The sequence below is a fragment of the Sparassis crispa genome, assembly GCF_003851025.1.
Source record: "Sparassis crispa DNA, contig_000002F, whole genome shotgun sequence".
Taxonomy (NCBI): Eukaryota; Fungi; Basidiomycota; class Agaricomycetes; order Polyporales; family Sparassidaceae; genus Sparassis; species Sparassis crispa.
The window spans coordinates 495,595-508,745 of record NW_020939749.1 but is presented as its reverse complement, the minus strand read 5'-3'; the positions used below and the strand labels follow the sequence as shown (position 1 = coordinate 508,745).

Below are 13,151 nucleotides of genomic sequence, written 5' to 3'. Positions count from 1 at the left end.
TGACACGTTCACAGTGAAGACACCAAATTAGGTGTGCAGATTCAGAGATGAGAATGCGGAAGAGGCGGCTGGTTCCGGGTAGTTTCTTACCAGATGTTGATTTGAACGCAATGAGGCCGCAGCCAAGGATGGTTCCGAATTGGATTTGCAGCCATGTGTGGTGTTTTTTTAGCCAGAGTTTTTTTGCGAGGGACCAGATAATTGATTGACCAGGGGCATTACATTTGGTAAGGATGTGATCCATGGAGTCAGTTATATCACAGGTGGTACAGATAGATCGGTGGGCAAAATTAGAGATGTGTTCCCACCAGGCTCCACAGCGATGGGCGTTGTGTAGTGCTTTCCAAAGAAAGTCACATATTTTCCTTGTGATGTCCTTGGAGCGAATAGAGTGCCAGATTGTGGCATCTGTGGGTAGACGGTCAGTACAGGCTTGGATAGCATAACGCATGATGTCCAGATTGATTAATGTCGAGTTGCGGGGTAGTAGGGGGATTTGTTCACGCAGGCCTTGGTAGGCCAGTCGTTGTGTAAGAGTTGAGATTTGTGCACCAGATAGATGGAAGGTGGGTTTAATTATGGTGTCTAGTGGGTCTGGTAGCATTTTTTGCGCCCCTGCAGAGGCAAGAAGGTCCGCTTCTTCATTCCCAATGTCACCATTGTGGCCCTTAGTCCATCGGAAGGTGGTAATGGCACCGCATTCACGAAGGCGAGCGGCAGTGGCTTGGAAGAGTTGTTTGTTAGATACTCCAATCCATCCTCTGGCTTCCCATTTAGGGAGGTGTTTTGTTAGCCCATCAATGGCATATTTAGAGTCACTAACAATGTGGAGAGGGGCAAAGTGGTTGACTAGCTGTGTAGCTTTAAGGATAGCAGCGATTTCTCCAGTTTGATTGGACTGGGGAAGGCTTGAGATGCAAATTGAGCAGTTTTGGGGGTTGTTGTGACCAAACCAAAGGCCGCTGCCGGCCTGGGCATTGTCGTCGCCATTGTGAATGGCAGAGCCATCAGTGTATACTGTGACAGGTTCAACAAGTGGAAGGAGAGGTTCATGACAGCGAGATGCCGGGTCGGTACAGTGTGAGTTAGGGTCAGAGAAGATGCAGAAGTTGGGTTCCAGATCATCAGTACTGGTTACAGAGAGATTGAAGGTTATTGCACCTTGTTCCTCTTGTGCAATGAGGTTGTTGTGGACATGGCGCGGGGATAGGGATAGACAGTCATTAGGGGGGCCAATATCAGGATGGAATTTGGGGTGAAGTTCTGATAGAAGTCGACGGGCTGCTGAGCAGCAGGAGTGCGGCGGACAGCATTCTTCAGTGTGTGAGAACCACTCAGCATGCAAACGAAAGGAGAAAGACTAGATTACTCACTGCTTCTGGAAAATAGATACATAGTTTGGACAGGAACTTGCCGGGACAGTCTTCACAACGGCATACCATACATCTTCGTGGTGCCCGTCATTTGACAGCAGAGGCATTGTCCGATGCGGTGCTGTGATCTTGATGACACTTTTCACCTCTTGTATCTGTGGCCAACATAGACGGTGGTGCTTCACCATATTCAAACTGGAGTGCTGACTGTCTGAGACTGTGCCAACCGAGTAATATTCTGACATGCCAAGTGGATAGTTCTCTGTCTTCTTCTGGCATGGCAGAAACTCGCTTGCCGGCGTTGATTTCTTTTGCAAGAGTTTTGCAAGAGTTTCTTGTGTGTGCGTCAGGATGCGCGGCACTCGATTGACCTGTGGGATCAGAAGGCTTTGGATTTGTTCATACACAGCTCGTTGTTGCTCAATCGAATTCTCCTCATTCTGATTTTCACTCCACAGCTTGTAGTAATTCTTCAGGTGTTCCGGAAGCTGTGAGTAAATCAGTACTGCATGGTGGATATGGAGTTATCCAACTTCGACTTGCCTTGTAGAAGATCTGCAACCCGTTGCCATGCCTTGACCACTCAATAGCGAACACAATCCAGTTCGGCTGACTCCTTCCGGCAGTCTGTCCCACTCCCTGCTTCATGAGCATGCGAAACAAGGCTCGTTCCTCTGGTGTGTGGATGGGAAGGATAGCACAGCGCATCTGTTGTTGCTTCGCCAGGTGAGTATGTCGAGCATCTATGTGATGAGCGAACTCCAGGTGATACATAAGCATGCCAAGCTGCTCTCGAGATGTCTCAGAGAGTGAAAGAATACCAAATGACTCTGTGAATGGCACATAGTCATTACCATTCACCCACCCACCAAGCAAAACTTCATTGGACGTGACTGCAAAGCCATCAAGTGTCTGGTCTACAAGCCATGCAATACAATTTTGAGTCCATATGTCAAATGAACCAGAGTACTGTCGTCCTGTACGACTGTGCATTCTGACCTGGAGAGTAGTCAACACCACAAGACCCAGTCCACCCAATCTTTGAAAATCACGTACTTTCAAATTATGACACAGAACATAGTCGCGGAGTAGGTTAACTGCAAATTGAGGTGATGCATTGTATGAACCGAACCGCTTGGCGATGTTCTGATGTACGCCACCCTTGACATTGTTTGTGCCTCGCATACACCTATAAATGGCAAGTCCATCCTTGTCCTTCCGTTCAATGGTATACAACTGAACACCTGGTGGATCAGAGTAGTAGCCAAGCCTGATGTTCTCCAAGATATTGTTCACCTTGTCCCACACTGCATCACTGAAAAGTGGTTGTCCTGTTGTTGCATCAGTTAATGGTCCATAGACATGAAATACCTCAGCAATGCGCTGCGCCAGAACATCCAGTCGCGGAACAAATCGCTTGACACGCTGCCAAATTCAGTCAGATTCTCGAAGCAGGGCCTGGTTCCAAGTGAGTGGTGGCATTTTTTGCTTGAGAACCTCCTCTATCGCAGCCTTGTCCTCTGGATCAGGCATAAGGAGTGCATCATGCAATGCACGAGTAAATGGACGTCATAAGCCATGATGGAGAGGGACCTTGATCTGATCCATGAGATGCCATATATCTCCCAAAACATGAGAGCGAATGGCCGAATCCTCATATGTAAGTTGTTCCGATGTGTCCACAGTGAGCGCCTCAGCATGCAAGGCACTTCGGGTGTCAGGAGTGCTGTCAGCCAGCTTCTGATCTTCGCCATCCCAATCATCTTGTGAATCCAGATCTGGGCTTACAATTTGCAATCCTGTTGCTACTTCTCAGTCAGTCATAGCAGAGTAGGATGTCTCTAATAGAGGGAATGGGTCAGGAGAAAGTGATGTGAGAGGATTGAGATGTGTAGGAGTTTGACCACCAATGAAGGACTGAAGGTCACGAGTGTTACACAAGAGACTGAACGGTATTGTGATACCAACGTCCGATATTGCCATTTCCTGCTTGGACTTCAGTAGATCTGCACGAACCAGATAACTTGGCTGGAGAACAGAGGTGACATTGACAATTACACAAGTCTTTGTCACATTGTGTAAAGAGCCTAGATCCTTAGGCTCACCAGGGCTGCAGTGGACTCAATATATAGCCAAAGGTAGCTAAGACTGAGTGTAGGTACAGCTAGATGATGAGTGTAAAGGATATAAAGCAACTTCTTAGGTAAGTAGTAAGCAGTCCATAATGAGTAACGGTCGTCAGAACCGACCCGTTACACATTGACACCTTGAAATTTCACCAGTCGGTCGGGAGCGATAAAACCATAAGCAACAATAGAGGATCGATCATGTGACATCAGCTTCACTGGCGTTCCTGCAGGTGTGTTATCTGAGACGACCTGTTCCACTGGAATTGCTAGGAATGTTTCGAATATTGCCCATGCTGCATAGACATCTAATGCAGCATATTGTATCTGGGAATCAGAGAGTGTGACACTATCCCAGGCAGTGCTGACCCGAATTGACTCATCCTTTGGAAGATATCATCGTAGGAGACATGACGTGAGATCCGCAAGCCCAATATTGGCTCAGCTGGTCGCATTTCGATCCTTTGCCATCTTTCCAAGTTCGACAGCTCCGACAAATTGAGTAGTGTCTCGTTCATTGAAACCACAGTCCTTGAAAAGGCGTGTCATATCTGCACCAATGTGAACTTCAATCTTCTTGACACGTGGACTGCGCAGCAAAACAAGGATTGTGTGAGGAAGGTGCAAGAAGCCATTTCGGAGATACTCCGATACCTGGCAACAGTCGTAAGGCTTTTGTCAGTAACCTTCAGTTGAGTACTCACTGGAATAAGATAAATAGCTTGGTTATATGCAATTGAAATAAGGGCCACCCTTCCCTGGATCCCATTGACACGATCAACAGACCACTCCATATCCATAGTCAAGGATATCATATCATTGTTTGGGAGTTCATTCAGATCCTCTAGGATTGCATTAATACGACTATTGATTTGAAACGTGGATGCCAAGATAGAGATTGACCACTGAGTCGGAATTGTAAGCTGAGGTAATGTTGAACTTGGAACCGCCGAGACATTCTGCAGTAGAGATGGGAAGACGTGCTCAAGCTCAGCTTTGTCACTGCGAACATTGTCGGTAAATATAAGCTCGACATCACCATGTCCATATTGACGCAGTGAGTGTGGAATGCGAGCCAGTGCAGGCATAAACTGATCGTGGGCCTTCGTTGGCATAAGAGTCATTGCTCGACATTCACCATACTCATTCACCACTGTGTGAAGAGCGCCAAACACGGCCTCTCCATTAACCTGCCCTAGATGTTTGGGCACCTGTACTTCTTCTCAGCACATGTAAATTAGAGAATATTAAGAAAGAATTTACCTTGTGGCTATGGTCAATGCAAAGGACCCTTGCAGACAACATGGCAGTATACTGGTCAATTTCGGTAGCGTGTTTCTCGATCATCAGGTTGTAAAAGCCACCAAAGTATTGTGCAGATGGAACATAACCAGCATACCCATCCGGGTCATCCTATGCACCAAATCGTTCATGCAGAAGGAGCAGCGATGAAATTGTTGAATTGAGACGTAATTTGACCAATTCAAGGTATTGAATATAGAGTCGCTCATAATAACAAACATGGAAAGTTCGAATCATCTCCGTGAATGGATGTGGGCCCAAGCCTCTTTGAAACGATGCCCGCAGGATAGCAGTAAGGCGGTCGGTAAGTCCAGCACGATAGGTTAGATGAAAATGGAACTGTGATGCGAGGACTGGAGGAAGCATCTGTAGAATTGCCGGGGACCAACTCTGATATGCCTTTCTGCACTCAGCATGACCGCAGTAGTATCGGTAGCCAATGACATAGATATTGTACTTGATATCAACAATGTGATGGGGTGATTGCATCCACAATGACAAACGAAGAGTGATCATGTCGCCATTGGGACGCCTATGGCCAGCAGCTTTACATGCAGGACAAACTATCTTGACGAATAAATGAGGAAGCCAAACAAAAAACTGTGGCTCATAGAACATTGCTGGCCGGAGTTGGAAAACTTTCGCCAAGGCAAAGATCGGTGCTTTCTGCCCCATCATAAAGCTCCCCGTGTCATAGCAAGATGGCCTTCTAGATACATTCTTGCGCATCTCATTTCGAAGCTGCTCACAGGTGTCGGCATAAAGCTTCGCTAGCCAAGTTGGAATTGATGAGCGTGGGATACGAGTTTGCTTGCGCATATCATCTGTGCTGACAGATGCAGAAGCGTGATCCTCAGGAACAACACCATCCGAGGAGCCAGATGCAGTCTCTTCGTCATCCGGAGCTGGACGAAGGTCCTCACAAAAATCGTCAAAATTGTCTTGTGCCTCATCTTCACTATGACTATCAAATGGAAGGAAAGAAGCTGGGGTGTTTACATGCATCAGGCCAGAAAGTATGGAAAGAATGATGTATGTACCTGGATCATCATCCGGAACGGAATAGGAGAATTCTGGTTGGACGTCCTCGACCAGCTGGAAACCAGCAAACAGCGAAAAGCGAGGACATTGCTCGTGTGAGACCGAATCTGTCATTGCAGTGCCGTCAGCCAGTAAACCATTTAGTGAATTCCGGAACTCACCATCCCCCGATACCGAGTCACCAGGCATGTCCGCATCCATCGTCTGTTGTACACTAGTGTAGTGCTCGTCATTATTCTTACCTGTAATTTGAAAACACCAGTCAGAAAGGTCACATAAGATATTAGCCCATACACTCACCGGCTGCATCTATGACCACAATATTCTCAATTTGTGTGGCTACCTGCGAATTTCTCACATCATCTGCACACAAAAACCAGTCTTCATATTAGAAGATATTATTCAGATCGAAACTGAATGCACATTCGCTCACCGGATAATCGCATGCCTCTCACATTGCGACTTAGCGAATTTTCCTCGCACTCTCGCAACTCTGCCGTGCTGCCTGCGAGACATTGTTCGGAAACGATGAGATATGGACTGTAATCTTTCGAAGACTGACCTGTCACACTCCGCTGTTCACTGCACAAGCTTGCTCCAGCCTCTCTATCCTTCCTAGGCCTCCCTACAAGGTTTCCCTTGGTTCCTGCATTGGGCTTGTTCTTGCTTCCTTTAGGTCGGCCTACAGGACACTTCGCCTTCGATAGAGCATTTTTCTTCTCCATCACGCCGTGCATTCTTGCTAGACGAGTCCTCGGGCTAGAAGTTCCTTTCGTGCTGGCCTCTGGCGCTCGGGTGGCTGACTGTTTGGTCGAGTCACCTGTAAGCAAAAGTGGTAAGTCAGTTCAAACTCAGTTAGGTCCTAGTACCGCTACACATATAGTTAGACTGCCCATAATCAACACATTTATTAGACTCGAGTAATGGGTAGGGTAGAAAAAGCAACTTTGCATGGACTCAAAAAGAACCAATGATTGGATGTACCTCCTTGGATATACACCAGTGTCCTTGTGCATAGAGTATATTACGGGTCACCGCTCCACCCTGGTGACCACGGTGGTGACCCCCCGTAAAAGGAATCAAAGGGTCACCAGCCCTGTACACGCCGGTCGTCAGGACTCGGCTGCATGGAACCCTACCCCTAAAGGCCCACAAGCACGCTCAGGTGAACCCGGCACGGCAGCCAGCCAGAGTGCGCGTGGTGTGGCGGGCGGCTCGCGGGCACCTAGCCCGACGTTCGTCGTCGTCGCCTGCTGCCACTGCCACCGCCACCCCACCGCCGTCGCCCCCACACCCCCGCAGTGCTACCCTGGCCCGCGTGCGTCCCTCACCAGCTGGCCCACCCCCAGGCAGTGAATGAACAAACGAACAAACGCGTCCTGCGCCCGCACTGGCCCTCGTGCCCCGCATGCCAGCCAGCAAGCCCCGCACCTGAGCTCATCGTGCTGACTGCATCGCGGTCACTCTCGCCCTGCATGTTGCGGCCCCACCGCTGTCGTGCCCTCCCCGAACGTGAATGAGAAAACACGCGAAAAAAGCGGACATGCCACCTCCGCCTCACTAGGCTTGTTGTCACAGCCTGCCCTGCCGTGCGGCCACTCTTCTTCTTCCTGTGTGTATCCTACTCGAAATTTTTACTTCCTTTCTTCGCTTTTTTATTTTAAAGAATCTCCTTCTGCCCCACACTTGAAGAGGATGAGGACGGAGTGCAACTCGTTCACTCGTGGTCGCCCGCAACGCCGGCTGCTCACCGCTGTAACATACACAAGAATCTAATACATTTTTTTTTCTCTCTGCCATCCGTCCCACGCCAACTGTTCACGGCGCACCTCATGTAGTTTCACGTCGCGACCCTTGCCCTGTCCCACTCCGATCGTGCCCCGCCGCCCTCATGTTTCTGATCGCGGCCTCTTCCCACCGCTACTGTGGGTCCACCACCATCCTCCCTGTAAAACAAAGGCCCGACCCCATCTTGCTTGTGCACTCCAACGGCGCACATCTGCATCCGCGTGCCATCTCTGGTGAGTGTCCTTCCTTTTTTTTCGCAGTCCTCTCTGTCTGCCGCCATATATGCGGCCCCTTGGAGCGATCACACGACATTCGAATGGGCCTGTTCGTGATGTGTCCGCGATGCTGAGGCCGGCCGCCCTTGCTCCGTGATTTCTGGTTTATACTCCATGCTGACCCACACACATTTTTTTCGGTCAGACCTCATCACCACCAGCCATCCTTCTGCGGCAGCGGCACACCGAAGGTGTTTGCCAGCGGAACAGAGCAACATGCAGCTCGATTTGTGGTGCCTGCCTTTGGCACAGCACCCTCCGCGTGACATCTCGCTGCTCGTGCAGCCTCTTTCAGCTCGTCTCGCCGTCCTCATCACCACCTGGGTCACACCATGGGCCGGTCGACACAGCAAGAACAATTTTGAATGGTCTCCTATGACTCGCCACCACTGCCGATCTCGAAGAAGCGGTGGCGGGAAGATGATGCTGGCGATCTCGTCGGACAGCACTCCACTGACGATGGTGCCATTGCGGGCAGCAAGCTGGCGGCGGGTGGCCTCGTGCCTGCCGTTGCTTCGACTTATGTGCACTATGAGCCACCGCGGGCCCCCACACTCATGCCTGAGGTGTCAGGCCTGCTCACATGAGTCGCGAGGGCTTCGTGTACCCTCCCACTTCGAGCTACGGTCCGGCCTCAGCACGGGAGCCCGCCTGGCAACCTCCGATGAACCCTCCAGCAGCTGTGGCAGCCGCAGGCTCGCTGTGGCACTCGCTCGCCCGGCTGGAGCTCGAGTCTCACAACACATGCATCAAAAAGGTGCAGTTGGATCAAGATGACAACCAGACCGGTTCAAGCTATGACCGCCATGTGAAGAACTACACGATGTACTGGGCGATGTTCCAGGCCAAGCGCTGCCAGCGCGCACCGGGGGAAGTGCCTGTTCCGGCGTTCCCTGTCACCGCCCTCAAGGCCTCCTTCTTCCTGGAGTATGAGATGACACGCGAAAAGGTATGGCAGCACTCCTCTGCGCCATGCCATGCCACTGCTCTCCCGCTGACACACACCTCGTTACAGCACCGCCAGGGCAAGAACGAGACCATCACGGGGTCGAACGTGGGCAAATCTCACATCTCGCAGGTCATCAATACGCTCGAGAGCTGGCGTCGCAACAACGCCTACCTGTACAAGGATGCCCCCGATGCGCAGATGTCGTTGCGCACTGACATCCGCATCCGCACTGCAGAGTTATCGGCCAAGCACCAGGAGCCGAAACACATAGAGAAGGCACAGGCCTTGAAGGCCGTGGGGAGCTCTGGGGGTAAGTGTCGCACTCCCCCTGCCCTGCTGCTGCACAATTCGACTGACGCTCCCACCTTCCAGACACTTACACGCCCGACGAGCTGAAGAGGTGCTCAATTTGGTGCCTGACGGACGTGTCGGGTGTCAAGTCGATCTGGATCGGCCTGCATGACCGTGCGATGCTCCTCCTTTCATCCACGATGGCTTTCCGCGGGGAAAGCTCACGCATCCTCGAGTGGTCGGACCTCTTTCTGTTGTCCATCCTCATGGATGATGTCCGCCTTGGGTACAGAGTCCCGATGAGTGAAGAGGGTGCGGACGATGCCTCAGTGGCTCACGGTGTGCTTTGCAGGTGCTCGCTGCACTGGCAGACAATGCTAAGCATAATCAGCAGGGCCGCCTGGATGAGCATGGAGCCATCCGTCACCGCGAAGTCGAGCTGTGCCCAGTCAGGGCACTGGCATTTCTCTTCTTCGGGTTCTTCCATGTCCTTCACCTGCCACTCCCTAACCTGCTCCCGGACTTTGAGGACAATGCATGTGGTAAGTACGGCCGCTGCGACTGATATGGCTATCACGTCTTCTGGGGAAAACAACCGACAGCAGCTATGTCATATGACAGTGAGTGCCCTGACCTCTTCTTCATTGATACAGCACACCTAATCCAGTGCCCATCTCCAGATCACTGCGACCGGCTGCGGGGTATTCACGAGGAGAACAACATCTCGATCACGAAGGTCACGCATGCCGGCAGGGCTTATGCCGCACAGACGGTGTGTGCGCACGGTGCCACGGTCAGCGGGACGAAAGTGCTCGGCGGATGGAACAAAAATGGCTCCTTTCACCAGTGCTATGAGTGGACCTTCCCTGTCGATGCCCTCCTCGGTGCTGCGATGTTCAATGGCCACAAGCCTGAAATGTATTCGCTCCCGCGTGATGCTCTCAGTGAGTGGCCATGCTGCGTGCATACCTCGGAGTGCTGACAAACCCACATGATTGACAGAGCCACCATCCGAACTCCTCGCACAAGTGTTCCCGTGGATCGAGCAAGAGCAGGCTGCCCTCGAGACACGCATTCAAGACAACCCATTGGCTCAGGACTACGCCCTTCGCCACTTCCTCCGGCTCATGCTGTGGTTGCGCCGGGTGCTGCTGCAGGACGCGATGATCCTGTGCGCGATGCAGCCCTCTGCCCCTGTGTTTGCATTTGCACCCTTCAACACTCCCGCCTTTCATACCTTCGCCAGCCAGGCAATGCCCGCCATCCAGGAAGCCGAGGAGCAGGCCCGCATGGCCTATCAGAATCTCCCCGAGCACCTGATACGCAGCCTGTGTGGTGCCACCACCGATGTGCTCATGGAGCAAAAGAGGCAGCACGAAGAGAGCAACAGGCAGATGTCCGACATTTCAGAGCGGATCCTCAAGATGGAGGGCATGATCGGCACGCTCCTGAACTCCAGGTCCACTCGAAGGTCCAAGATAAGTATGCGCCGGTTTTCCGTCATCACACGTGCAGTGCTGACAACAATGTGATTGTCAATGACAGCTTTCGTGCCTCCCAAGCAAAGTCCGGCGGCCCCGGTGACAGCCCCTGCACCAATGCCTGCAGCAGCAGCCCCGCCAGTCATCACAATCAACTTCCACGGCAGTGACGGGCCTGTAAGCACTTCCGCAGTGCCTTCGGTCTCCACATCGGTCAGTGCCATAGCGAACGGTGCAGCATCGTCCGACTCGACTGCCACGTTGGATGGCTCCAGTCACCATGTCGCTGCTGTGCCTGCACTGCCATCAGTGTCGGGGATGGTAGCGCCTTCTGTGGCACCCGCTCGTGCAGATCCACACTTGGCCAGGCGGGATGAGCTCCGGCAGAAGTATGGTGAAGTCGTCTTCCAGAAGCATGAGCCGTGGGTTTGGAAGCAGGGTGAGCTTCTTCCATGCTATCGGTACCAGCCAGTGAATGCGATCGTGGATGTCTGGACGGAGTGGACGGAGTGGACGGACAGGCTCAGTGGACATATCTCGGTGCGTGAACTGACGGAGAAGTGGGGCAACTGCTGGCATCTCAACGATGCAAGACTCAAGACCGAAGGCGGGCGCTGCAAAAAGATCATCGACCTCATCACGGAGCTTTCGCAGAAGCCACGCTGGTCGATCCAGTGGTGCTTCGGTTCTTCAATGAGAAGTATGGCCACTACAGGGCGCGCTCGTTCGCCGACTACCTCACCAAGCATGGGGGTGCGGGTCACCGTGAGGTGCTCCAAGTTGCAACACACTATCTGTAGTGCGACGTGAAGCCAACTTCATATTCTGGTTAATTTTTCAGTCTCTGTCTTCTTGTCGCTTCATGCTATATGGTACTGATGGCTCCACGTCCTAATTTACGGTACTGCTTCACCTGTGTATATGAAACACAATTTAATGTACATGTTTTGGAAACCTCAACGAGGGCCCAGAATTTTTGGTTTTGCATGACCGAGAGGAGCAGATGCACCCACTCAGTAGTGCTGCCAGCTCCACTGCATCGTCGCCATCGCCATCGTGTCCTCGCGGTCTACCGCTGTTCGAACCCCGCATGGAAACTTGTTGCGGATTTACGATTTGCAGGCCACGCCCACCCTGAGATTCATGATCATGTTGACTGTGTGTGCTGGGGGGGGCAGGTCAATACAAAATATATTTTGTGCATGTCGCCACATCGACGGGTCGGCATGCCACGCACGCGGTAGACAGGTAGTCGGTGTATTCACCGCAACTCAAAGTTCGGGCGTGCAAGAATGCCGCACACGCAAGCAAGCGCAGTGTTGCTGCTGCTGCTGCTGCTGCTGCTGCGCGCTCGATGTGCAAGGCCCACCGCATCTCGGGCGGCGGACCTGGCGCGTGGTGAAAGCACGTCCGAGTAGTTTGAGTTGGGCGGTCGGAGGGCATCACGCAGGCACCGCGCGGCATGCCAGCCGACAGTGAGCGGTGAGCTCGTCATCGGACTTGGCGCCTCGTGTTCTCTCTCGGTCTCGGTTTCGCGAAGGGGGCCGCGACGACATGGCACTGCACACCGCGTGCCACGCAACGCAGCGAACGCGCCGCGCGTGCAAAGAGGCGGCTGGCGGCGAATTGAGATTGGCAACTGTTGCTGGATCCAGCATCTACTGCCCGAACGGGTGGCACAGCATACACGGCGTGTTAAGGTCACCAGCGGCATATACCGAGGGGCACCGGCCCGCGCGTGGGAAGGTACCACGGGTCGGTCACCGGCCAAGCGTGGTGACCACCACAGCTCAGGGACATGAGTGTACTATCAGTGACCCAGATATGCCATATCACTGGAGGCAAAAGTGGATGTTCTGCCTTGGAACAGTGTCTGAACATCCAAGGAACAGATTACATTTTTGGACATGTCACATGTTCTGAACATGGTAAGGAACATCTAATATGTCTCGCACAATGTTCCATTGGAGAGCATGCTGGAGACATGTTGCATGTACCATTCTGGAACATATAATATGTCTCACACAATGTCTCATTGGAGAATGTCCTGCAGACTTGCTGCATGTTTCATTCAGGAACATTTATCATTTTGCTACTATATTCTGGGCTTGTCTCTTGATGCAATATGCTCTGTATAATAAGGATTTTCCATGGCCAAACACATTACATTTCTGGCTGCCATTAATTTTCAGAACATTGTGAGAAGATGTTAGGTGCTCCTACTCCAAACATATAAGATGTCCTGGGCACCAAGAACATTTGCAGTACATGTAAAATTTTAGTAAAATTTTAGTATGTATCATACATGTACTGCAAATGTTCTTGGTGCCCAGGACATCTTATATGTTTGGAGTAGGAGCACCTAACATCTTCTCACAATGTTCTGAAAATTAATGGCAGCCAGAAATGTAATGTGTTTGGCCATGGAAAATCCTTATTATACAGAGCATATTGCATCAAGAGACAAGCCCAGAATATAGTAGCAAAATGATAAATGTTCCTGAATGAAACATGCAGCAAGTCTG

At 51.6% G+C, this 13,151-nt stretch overlaps 2 protein-coding genes across 2 annotated transcripts; one reads left to right on the top strand and one right to left on the bottom strand.

Annotated features, from left to right (window-relative positions):
* Positions 1-4,912: 4,912 nt before the first annotated feature.
* On the bottom strand, positions 4,913-6,579 carry SCP_0301350 (hypothetical protein; the record flags this gene model as incomplete). The annotated part of the gene is made up of 6 exons (XM_027755532.1): positions 4,913-5,787; positions 5,842-5,949; positions 6,004-6,084; positions 6,143-6,205; positions 6,276-6,347; positions 6,405-6,579. The coding sequence occupies 6 exons, from the start codon at positions 6,577-6,579 to the stop codon at positions 4,913-4,915; spliced, it is 1,374 nt and encodes a 457-aa protein (XP_027611333.1).
* Positions 6,580-8,488: 1,909 nt separating this feature from the next.
* On the top strand, positions 8,489-11,436 carry SCP_0301340 (hypothetical protein; the record flags this gene model as incomplete). The annotated part of the gene is made up of 8 exons (XM_027755531.1): positions 8,489-8,854; positions 8,921-9,164; positions 9,227-9,457; positions 9,517-9,687; positions 9,748-9,765; positions 9,826-10,089; positions 10,148-10,627; positions 10,691-11,436. The coding sequence occupies 8 exons, from the start codon at positions 8,489-8,491 to the stop codon at positions 11,434-11,436; spliced, it is 2,520 nt and encodes an 839-aa protein (XP_027611332.1).
* Between the last annotated feature and the right edge of the window lie 1,715 nt (positions 11,437-13,151).